Raw genomic sequence first — 10753 nt, forward strand, 5'->3', positions numbered from 1 at the left:
AAAAAACCCCCAAACCAAACAAACAAAAAAGAAAAGAACAACAACAAAAAAATCCCCAAACCTCAAACCAACCAAACAAAAAAAAACCCCCAGAGGCAAAAAATCTGCCTCCAGCACCGGGAGCGGGGGCTGTCGCTGCGGGGTTCCCGAGGTCCCCCTGGGCTGCCAGGCCCCGGAGCTCCAAGCAGGGTCCCCCCTTTTTCCCCTCCGGCCGCGGCACAACTTCTGCCTCCTTCGCTGCTCCCCGTGACGTTGATGTAGTGAGAGCATTAGGAGTCATAAGTCATTTGCCCCCCCCTTTCCCATCCCGGCCCCTCATTTCCTCAGCGGCACCTTATCGCGGTCATTAGGGGCGTTTAAGATGCGGGTCCCCTCGGGGGGACGGTGGGGGAGGTTTTGGCCACCGGTTTCACCGGGGCCTGTGGTCGCGGGAGGGGGGGCGAGGAGCGCCAGGCCGGGTCCCGGAGGGGGGGGACACACGCGGGGCCGCAGCCGCGGTGCCCACCGGGGCCTGACGCGACGGGGCGGGCGGCGGCACCGGCGGAGCGGGGCCCGGGGCTCTGCGAGGAAGGTCATGGGGAGACTGGGGAGGGGGGCACAGCCTCGCTGCCCCTTCCTCAGGCTGCAGCAGCGGCCGCAGCGCAGCCGCCGGGTCCCCCCCGGGGCTTCCCCCGGCCGGGCACTGCTGCCCCGTGGAGCGGCGGGGCAGGCTCGGTGTGGAGCCCCGGCAGGGAGGGACGGGAGGGGAGCTGAGCTCCCCCAAAGCTCCGGGGAGACCCTAGGGAGGCAGCAGAGCCCGGGCTCGTTGTGAATCTCCGCGCCTTCCGCTGCCCGTTGGCGGGGTTGGAGTGGGGGGTGACGACTCACCTGAAAAAGTCATTTTTGCAGTAGAGTTTCCCTTCCCTGGAGAAGCATTTCTCGGTCAGGTTGCACTTGCACTCGCAGCACTGGACGCATTTGATGTGCCATGCTCTGTCCAAGACGTTCAGTAGGAACCGGTCCAAAATCGGCCTCTCGCAGCCCGCACAATGCACCATCATAACCTCCGCCGGGGGATGGAGACGCGCAAAAGGAGAAGCCAGACCCGCGCCGGCACACGGCGGCGGCAAAAAAAAATAAAAAAAAAAGGCAAAACCCTCCCCCGCTAACAGGGGAAAATAATATAAAATAAAATAAAATATAAAAAAGATTGTAGGAAAAAAATAATAAAATAAAAAAATTTAATAAAACGAAATCAAACGAAAAGAAATAAAATAAAAAGGAACAAAATAAAAGAGAAATAAAAACAAAATAAAAAAGAAAGCAAATTAAAATCGAATAAAATAAAATAAAAATTAAAAAAATATAGAAGAGGGAATAACAAAAAATTCAGGGGAGGGGAGCGGGGCGGCTGTCAAGTTCTTCCCCCTCTTCTCTCCGGAACCTCGACGACGGGAGGGAAAAAACGACGCCCCCCCCCAAAATAATCCAAACCACCCCCGAGAAATAATAATAACAATAATACTAAAAGCCCCCCCAAATCCCCCTCCGGTGCCTGCGGAGCGGCCCGGGAGCCGCCGGAGCGGCGGCCGCGCTGCTGGCGGGCTCTGCGGCAGCGGGCGCGGCGGGAGGGGTGCATGAACCCCCCCCTGCAGCCGGCAGCCCCGGTGCCTCGCTGTGCTCCGCCGCCGCCGCGCCGCCACTCTCATGCTGTCCCCATCGCCAGCTTTGTCCCCCGCCTTAGTAATTCGCGCATCCTTATTCAGATTTGGTGACGTCGCGGGCCGCGTCAGCCGGGATGCTGCCAATGGCGGGGCGGTAGCCATGGCAACCTCTTAATTTATAGCATATCTAAATTGGCTCCAGCCTTGTGCTTGGCACAGAGGGAAAAAAACAACGCGCCTCTATTGTTGAGGGTGGCTTGTACCTGGGCCGCGAAGTGAGTACGCACCTGGCTGGGGGGCCGGGGGGGCACCGCCAAAAAACCGCCGTCCCACAGTTTTTCCTTTGATTTTTTTTTTTTTTATTTTCCTTTGTTGTTTTATTTCTTTTAAAGGAACGCTCGGGGAGGAATCGGGGGGTCCCGAGTTGCTCCGGGGGACGGCATCACCTGGTTTTGGGGGTTTATATTTGTTTCGTACGAGGGGGAAAGATGTTTTTTGTCTGGAAGAGCAACAAGTGGGGGAAAAAAAAGAGAGGGGGTGGATTTGGGGGGGGGAGGGGTTGGTGGGGACGGGGAGGGGGCCGGGGGCTCCTTCCCGCAGCGTAGCGGGATGAAAAGTTCCCCCGGAGGTATGCGGGCCCCCCGACCGCCCCCCCGCCTTTGTCCCACGGGCCCGGCGCACCCCCCGCCCCTTCCCCGCTCCGAGGGGGGAGAGGGCGCAGGGGGCGGCCCGGGGGGGTGGCTCGGGGGGTGGCCCGGGGGGCGGCGGGCGCTACCCCCTCCCACACTGTGTTTTCTCTTTAATTCCAGGTGCGGCCGAGCTGTGACCCGCGGGAGGGACGGGGGGCAGGACCGGACCCGGCCGGGGGAGGTTATGAGGGGGGGGATCCAGCCCGGGGCCGGGGGGCTGCTGCCCCATCCAGGGGTTCCCAGCGGGGTCGGTGTGGGGGCGGCCCCGCCGCCTCTCCCTCCATTTCCCGGGGATTTAGGGAGGGGATGGGGTGGCCCTGGGGTCCGGCCGTGCGGGGAAGGGGAGGAAGGCGGTGGGGCAGGTAAAGGCCGGACCTCCATTCCCCTTCTCCGCCTTTTTCTCCAGCTAAAATCTAAAATTTTGTATATAAAAATATACATATATTTTTTTTCTTCTTCCTCGCTCCGGCCCGGAGCATTTCGCGGCCGCGGAGCATCCCGGAGCCGGGAAACCCTCCCGGTACCGGCAAAAAAAATCCACCCCAAAAATCTTAACGAACCCGCCACGGCCCAAGGGTATCGTCGGGAAGTGGAGGACGTTTTGTACGTGCCCGTGGGCGTTTGTGAAAAGAGCGAGAATCGAATTAAGAAAATACAGAGAGAGAAGAGATTCGGGGGGAAAAAAAGAGAAGGAAAAGGGAAATAAAGAGAGAAAAACCACAAAAAAATCACAGAAGGAAAAAGAGAAAAGGGGTGCGGAAAAACATATAGAGAAGGGGAAAGGAAGTAAAAGAGAAAGGGAGATTGAAGAAAAACAAATCAATGGAAACTAGAAAGAAAAGGAAGGAAATAAGATGAAACGGACGGAAAAACAACAGAAGAGGAAGGGGAAATAAAAGAAATGAAAAGAAGGAAAAAAGGAATAAATGAACGAAAGAAAAATTAAATACAAATAAATAAGGGAAGAAATAAGACGAGGAAAAATGAAGAAAAAAGAAGGAAAGAGGAAAATTAAACTGAGGAAAGAAATAAAAAGAACGGGGAGAATGGAAAAGAATTTAAACCAAAAAGGAAGCGCGGGGGAAAAGCTCCAGACCGAGCGAGCAAGGAAGAGGAGGGAAAAGAAATAAAACAAAGACAGAAGGAAAAAATCCAGGGAAGAGAGAAGAAAGAAAATTAAAACTGCGGAAAGCTAAAAAGGGGAGAAACGGGCAAGAAAGGCGAAGGCACGGGAAAGAGGAGGAGAAGGGACCGGATTCGCGACCGATCGCGGCCGCGCTCCCGTCGGGCTCTGCCCAAGTTTGCGGGAGTCCCTGGGCTCTTCTGGGGCATTTGGAAGCCGCGGGACTGTGTGGGGATATGCGGGGGCCCCTCTTGCCGCAGCCTGCACGGATTTCGGGAGGAGACCCGAGGGCAGCGCGAGAGCGGGGACAGGGCACGGGGAGCGCCGGGAGCACCGGGCAGGCCCCGCTCCGGCCCCGCTCCGCGGAGAAAACCCGCGCGGCTCAACCACGCCGGGATGAGCGTGTGGAGTCCGTGGAGTCTGTGGAGAGCCGCGGCGGCACGCGTGTCTGTGCGGGGGGATGTGCCCGCACACGGGACCGTCTCCGCACGCACACGCGTGGCCGTGACCCCGCGGCAGAGCCCCGCTCGCAGGCACCGCGGGCTGCCCGTCCCACGCAGGAAGGCGGGCGCGGGGGGGGGCAGCTCGGGGCTGACCCACGGAGTGCGGGAGTGGGAGGGTGTGTGCGCCACGTCCCGCGCCGTGAGGCGCTCCTATGGATGGATAATCGTATGGATAATCTTAATTGGCACGGGTGATCCGCGAAGGGTGCGGGAGGCGACACCCGCACCTTCGCTTGTGCCCGCGCACTCGCGCTCCCCTCCCGCGGCCTTGCGCGCCCCCGTGTCCCGCTCCCACGGCCCCGAACACACCCGTGGTCCCCTTCCCGGCCGCCCGGTGCTTCCCCAGCCCGCCCCGCCACCGAGCCGGGACCCCCAGCTGGGGACCCCCATGCGGGAGGACGATGCCGGGGGGTCCCGCTTCCCGCGGCCGCGCTCGGCTCCCTTTTTCGTTTGAAAGTCAAGGAATAAATAAATCCAAGGGGAAGGGGAGGAGGGAAAAAAAAACACCTCACAAGCCCCAAGCAACACCCCCCTCCCAGCCACATTCCCCCATGGTAACAGATGGTAATTCAGGCCCCATAATACCGCCTATATGTAACTAATAAACCTTTTGTGTTTTAACAGGGTAATGCGTGGAGAAGCAGCGTCGCTTATACAAGATGTTGATGGAATTTACTATATTATTAAAGGAAAAAAAAATCCCCTTTCAAGAATAAAGTGTATCAACTTACAACACAACAGACGGCAGAGGGATAAGTGAAACAGACAAATGACAAACAAGATAATAATCTGTTTCCAATCAGTTAAGCCCTGTAGAATTTGTAATACGCGGTTTGCATATTCCCCCTGTGTTTTGTAATTAATTATCTATCTGTTCGGATGCTCCGCCGCCGACTTTGTAGATATTTCCAACTATTTTGGGGGGTTGTAGGCGGCGACCTACGCGGTGAAAAGGAGCGCGGAGGAGCGCGGAGCGGGGCCGGGCTCCGCGGCTCTGCCCGGCCCGAGGATGCCGAGCCCGGGCGCGGTGGGAGGCGGCGGCTCCGCGCCGCTCCGCGCTCCTCCGGCGGGCGAGGCTGCTCCCCCCGCGCTCCCCTCCTTTCCCCCGGTACGAGGGGGGACGGGGCAGGTTTTAACATTAAACAAACCCAGCAAGCATCTCCTCGCCGGGCCATAGGCGTTTCTGAGTGACTGCGTTACAAATTGTAAATTTAAATAGCTCACAGGATTCATTACCTCCCGCGTCTGATTTCACCCAGCCGTGAAAAATTGTCCTGGTGTACCACTGAGAAAGGGTTTGCTGCAAAGAGCCACAGTCTAATCACCAGCTTTCTCTCGCCAACAAAAGTGTAATTATTTTGTTTTGGGTGTAAATATAACCCACGGTACAAAAAAAAAAAAAAAAGAAAAAAGAAAAAAAAAAGAAAAAGATAAACCTCCAGCAGCGTCTGAATGCATTACAGGGCTGTTTAAAAAGATCCGTCCTAAATTAATACCAAGGTTAAAAGGGGAAGGCAGCTGGGACATGGAAATTTCCGTATTATTGGGGCGGGGGGACACGAGGTGAGTGCGAGTGTGTGCGCGAGTGTGCGTGTTCACAGCACCGGCAAACAATGCGGCACCCCCCGCCCCGCGCACAAAGCCCCACGCAGCCCCCACGGTGCCAGCCGGGCCCCCCCCGACCCACAGCTCCTTTTCCCCCTCCTCCCCATCCCTCGCCAGGGCTCCGAAGAAGGTGCCGGGCAGAGGGGATGCTCCAGCTCTTTGCTCCCCACGGGTGTTTATGGAATCGCCGGGGGGTGTGAAAAAGAAAACAAACAAACCAGCCCCCGCGACCCCACCGCGGCCCAAATGCAAACGAACAACCGGGGGATTTTTAATTTGGGTTTTCCCCCCGCTTTCTTATTTTTAACGGATTTTTTGTTTCCTTCCCTCCGAGCTCCGGTACGGGGTTTCGGTGGGAGAAAAGGCACAAAACGGACGGCGATGCCGGCAGCAGGGAGAAACCGCGGGAGAGGCGGAGCGGCCGCGGGACCGGGCTCCTCTGAGGCGGTTTAAGGGGAAAAAAAAGGGAAACAAACCAAATCACACACGCACACACACACACACACACAAAAAAAAAAAAAAAAAAGGAGAAAAATCCCAAACAAAAGTGAAGACACACCAAAAACCTCGGGCGGGGGCAGCGGAGCGGGTACCGCCGGCGGCCACGGAGCTCGGAGACCCGTCGGTGCGAGCTCGGTGGGGAGTGCGGCCCCCGGAGCGCCCCGACACCCCCCGGGACCCCTGCCCGGCTGGAGCTGTCGCTCTCGGGTTTGGGGGGCAGCCAGAGCGACCGAGGTGCCGCTTATCGCTGCTGTCCTCACCTTTCCCCAGTCGCCTCCCGCCCCCCCATTGCCATTTTTAATCAGCCCCCCTTTCCCCCCTCCCCCTCCCCCCGCGGGTCGCGGTAATTGGCGAAGCTTTAATTGCCCCCCCCAGCCCCTCCTAGCTCCAGCACGATCCTGGGGCCGCATTCCCACCTCCCCGACGGCTCCCCGGGGCTAACCCGCCCGCGGCTCGAGGTCCCGCGGCTGCCGCTCCCCGCGATGCCGAGTCGCGGGTGGGCAAAGCCTGGCTGTGAGCAGCGTGTGCTGCGATAAAACGAAGCGGAGACAGGCAAACCCAGACCTTCGGAAACTTAGTGACTTGAGGGGCACGCGGCAAAGAACTCGCTCCAAATTTCCTCGGGTGATCCCCGGCCCGCTACAACCTCCCGTCGATGCGACCGCCCCCCCGGAGGGGCTGCTCGAGCCGTTCCCACCCGCTCCCCCCGCCGCCTCCCCGCTAATGAGCGTGTGTGTTGACACGGCGAGGCGATGCCCCCGTTTGCTTTTGTTTGGGAGGTGTGAAAGAGGGAATCTGCATGAGAAAAGCCGGCGGCAACCGCGGAGCTCCGCATAGCAGCGGCGGGACGGAGCGAGCCGGTGCGTGGGGAGCCCGCCCTGGCGGGGCAGAAGCCCCCGGAGCGGGGGGGTCGGGGGGCACACGGCGGGGCAGGGCTGAAGCCGGGGGCTGCGGTGCTGTTTGCAAGGCAGGGAGGGGAGGGGGGCTCGCCCCTGTGCTCCCGTCGGGGGTCGGGGCTGAGCAGGGCGCTGGTATCCCCGGGTACCCCCCGCACACGGGACCTCCAAAGCTGGCGGGGCGTGGGGTGACCCCCCTCAGGCTGCGCCCCCCCGGGTCTTCCCCCCTCCTTTGGATTCGCTTGGGAAACGGGGAGGGGGGAGCTCACGGCCCGCACCTGCGGGCGGGATGAGGGATTACAGCGCTCCCACCTCCCTGCTCACGGGCACCGTGGGGCGACACGGGGGGGACACACGGGGGGTCTGAGGGCGCCCCAGAGCCTCGCGTGCCGCGGGGCCAAGGGGGGCTACAAGGCGGGGGGCGGGGGCAGCTCCGCGGGAAGGGGGCAGCGGTTTGCCGGGAAGAGCGAAGGGAGGAAAGCGGAGCAGGGACGCTGCTCCCTCCCTTCCACGACCCGAGTGGGCGCGGAGTCCCGCGCCAGGACGGATCTGACAGCGATGCCTTCGGCAGGGCCGAGCCCCGCGATGGAGGGGCCCTTCTGGGACCCCGGCCCCGAGCAGCGCCGGGTCTCGCCGGGCCTCCCGAGCCCTGCCTGGCCCTGGCACGGCCGCGTCCCCCGCGGTGTCCCCGCGACCCGCCCGCCCTGCCGGTGGAGCTCTCCAGGGTGCTGAACCTCCCGGCCCCGCCGGGCCCGGCCGCCCCCAGCCCCGTCCCGAGCCCCCGCCTCGCCTGTGGCCACCGGGCACGGCTGCCCCTTCCACCCTCCCCTGCCTCTCTGTTGCCTTCGTTCTCTCTCCCTCGATCTTCCCCTCTCTGCTTTTCTTATTAATTTTTTCCCCCGTTTTCTCCTTTTTATTCCTTCTTGTTTTTTTCCTTTATGTTTGCCTGGTTTTCTGTATTTCTCTGTTTTCCCGTTTTTTCCCCTGTTTGTCTCCTTTCTTTCTTCCCCCCCCAGCTTTTTTTTTTTTTTTTTTTTTTTTTTTTTTTTTTCGTATTTTTGTCCTCTTTCTCCCCCGTTTTTCTCATTTTGCTTTTATTTTTTTTTTCGCTTTCTCTCCTCTTGTTCTTTTCCCGTTTTTTCTCATTTCCTTTTTTATTTTTCTCCTTTTCTTTTTTCTCTTTCAATTCTTCCTCTTTTTCCTCTCTCGATTCTTTCTCTCTTTCCTTCTTTCTCTCCCCACACCCTTCGCTGCTCTATTTTTCGTTTCCCCCTCTCATCACACACACATTCCACACCGATCTCTCTGTGCCTCTCTGTTTTTCTCTGCTTTCCCGTTTCCCTCCTCCCACAGAAAGCTACGTTGGCCGGAAAGACTGGAAATTTTGCGAATACCACGACATAATTATCAGATGCTCATCGGACCCCTCCACTCTCCCAGTGCCCCCCCAATACTTCATCCCGGGCTGCGCTGCCCAGGACACCTCCAGCTCCGGCCCTGCCGCTGCGGGAAGAGCCAGCGGGATCTCAGCGTGGTTTTTTTTCGGTTTTACAGCCGCTGCGATTAAAACCGAACCCCGGAATGCCGGCGCCTGCCCACCCCGAGCGGTGACAGAGCAGTGCGGGGGGACCCCCACAGCTCAGCCCCACGCTGGGGGGGCCGAGAAAATCAAGTGGTGAGCCCCGAGTGTCACGGAGAGGAGGCACTCGGACACTTGCACAAACCCTGCACACAGTCACCCCCCCCCCAAATTGCCCCTCCCGGGAGAGGAACCGGCTGGGGAGTCCCCACCAGGGCTGACCCGGCTCCCCCAGCCCTGACACCCCGGTGAAGGGCTTGGGGGTGTCCCCCTGCCTGCCTGCACAGCTCTTTGTCTGCCTCATCCTCTGCTGCACACACGTATCTCCCTTCCCTGCGTTCACCACCCAACCTGCACATTCCCTGTGTTCCTTCAGGCGCGTCCACGGACCCTGCTGCACACACACGCTCCCCCTGCACACCCCAAATCCTCATCCCCCGCACCCCCACGGCTGGGAAGCACATCCCTGTGACACGTTTCATGCACACACTCAAAACCAGCCCTCGCACACGCACATTCCCCCTGCAACACCCATCTCGGTGGCCCTGCCTTCTCTGACGTACCCAGGCTCTGTGGGAGCCGACACCGTCCCTCAACCCCATCTTTTTATTCAAGGGGATGAGATTTTTCTCTCTGTGCAGGCCAGAGGAGAGAGCCCTTCCTGGGGCTGCCTCGGGGCCGGGAGTGGGGCTGAGAGTTTTGCCTAGACCGCTCCAACACCCGTTTCACAACCCGGGTGAGAAGCCGGGGCAGAAGCACCTCGTGCTGAGCAGGGATGTGATAAAACCTCCATTGCCTCAGGGAATGGGAAGACCGAATGGGACCTCTCTAACCTCATCAGCTGCCTAATGTGCAGTTCTTGTGACAATGCTTGGACTGTCACTGTCACCTGGGCACACGGCCACCTTGCTTTCTCTCTCCTCCATCCCCATTTCCTTCTGTTGACCTCACTAGAAATGCACACCTGCCTCTCCTAACCATGATCAGGGCCACAAAAGCAGCCCCACCTGCTCCAACAAAGGCGGTTCCCATTGGCACCCGGGTATCTTGGGCTTTCCGGGGTGTCCAGAGGCCAGAAGAGAGGATTGGCAGCAGGGTACTGTGGGGGGCCAAAGGGGAGCAGAGTTTTTGGGGACTTGGGAAGCTGTTGGTTTCTTTCATTTTTTTTTTTTTTCCTCGTGATTCTTTTTTTTTTTTTTCCTTAATAACCATTGTGGGGGAATTTAGGTTTAGCTTTTCCATTGGAAGCAACTCCTTGCAGGGGGAGGTGGGGGTGGCCAAGGGCCAGCCTGGAAGGGCCCCTCAGGCTCAGCTGGTGTGTGGGATGGAGCCCTGACGATGCTCTGCAGGACTGAGGCGCTTCCAAGGAGACCTCCATCCATCCAGGCCTTGCTTTAGGTGAGTCCTGACACAGGGGTGGCCTTAACCCTTGCAGTGCCTGGGTGGTGACAAAGTCCCCTTGTTCCCATTCCTGGGACTGACTGGGCAGTTACCTATGGGAATAATGAGCATTCAAACAGCTGAGGACTTGCTGCGTGGTCTGCTACTGTACTGTGTTCCTGTAAAGAAATGATGTTCTGGGCAGCTTCCCATGTGGGCTCATGTAAGCGTGACAAGGGAATTTGGGCAGGGAATTTCGGTGAGGTTGGTGCAGGCTTGTTTGTTTTGTGAAAAAAATAAGCTATCTCTCTGTGTCTATATAAATGTGAAGGCATTGCACACATTTCCACACCTTCACGAATTATACAGGACAAATCTGGGGTGCAAACCTTCCCCTGACACCCCCACCCTGCTCATGCAGTCCTTGCACACCCCCCTACACGGCTTGTGGGTGCGGAGGGAGCAGGGCTGGAGGTGTGAGCGAGTTCTGTGCCCCACAATCCCAACCCAAGGCAGCAATTAAAGAGGCCATTTTCCCTTTGCAGAGTCTGAACCTGATTCTGCACTTGAAAGCCGGGGGGATTAAATCCAGCAGAGGCAGGCTCAGGTCTTTGGCTCGCAAATGCTTTGTGCTACTTCTCCGGACTTCAGCGGGGACAGAGCTGGGAGCAGCCCCTGGCCCTGGCTCCTAATTTCTTTGCGCTGGTGCATGAGAGGGAATCAGCAGGGAGAGCAGGAGGCTGCACCTCTGAACTCCTTGGGCATTCCTCATGCAGCATCCCTCTTTGTTTTCCCTCACATCCACATCTCTAACCCTGTGAAAAACAGGCTTTG

At 58.6% G+C, this 10753-nt stretch overlaps 1 protein-coding gene across 1 annotated transcript in view; it reads right to left on the reverse strand.

Annotated features, from left to right (window-relative positions):
- The window catches only part of LHX5 (LIM homeobox 5), a 7894-nt gene extending 6842 nt beyond the window's left edge, over positions 1–1052 (reverse strand). The window contains exon 1 of the mRNA XM_017831324.1: positions 868–1052. Within this exon, the coding sequence (XP_017686813.1) occupies positions 868–1040 (173 nt within the window). The 5' untranslated portion in view covers positions 1041–1052. The remainder of the gene's footprint in view (positions 1–867) is intronic.
- Positions 1053–10753: the final 9701 nt, after the last annotated feature.

The sequence above is a fragment of the Lepidothrix coronata genome, unplaced genomic scaffold, assembly GCF_001604755.1.
Source record: "Lepidothrix coronata isolate B3197 unplaced genomic scaffold, Lepidothrix_coronata-1.0 Scaffold189, whole genome shotgun sequence".
In the NCBI taxonomy this organism is placed as follows: Eukaryota; Metazoa; Chordata; class Aves; order Passeriformes; family Pipridae; genus Lepidothrix; species Lepidothrix coronata.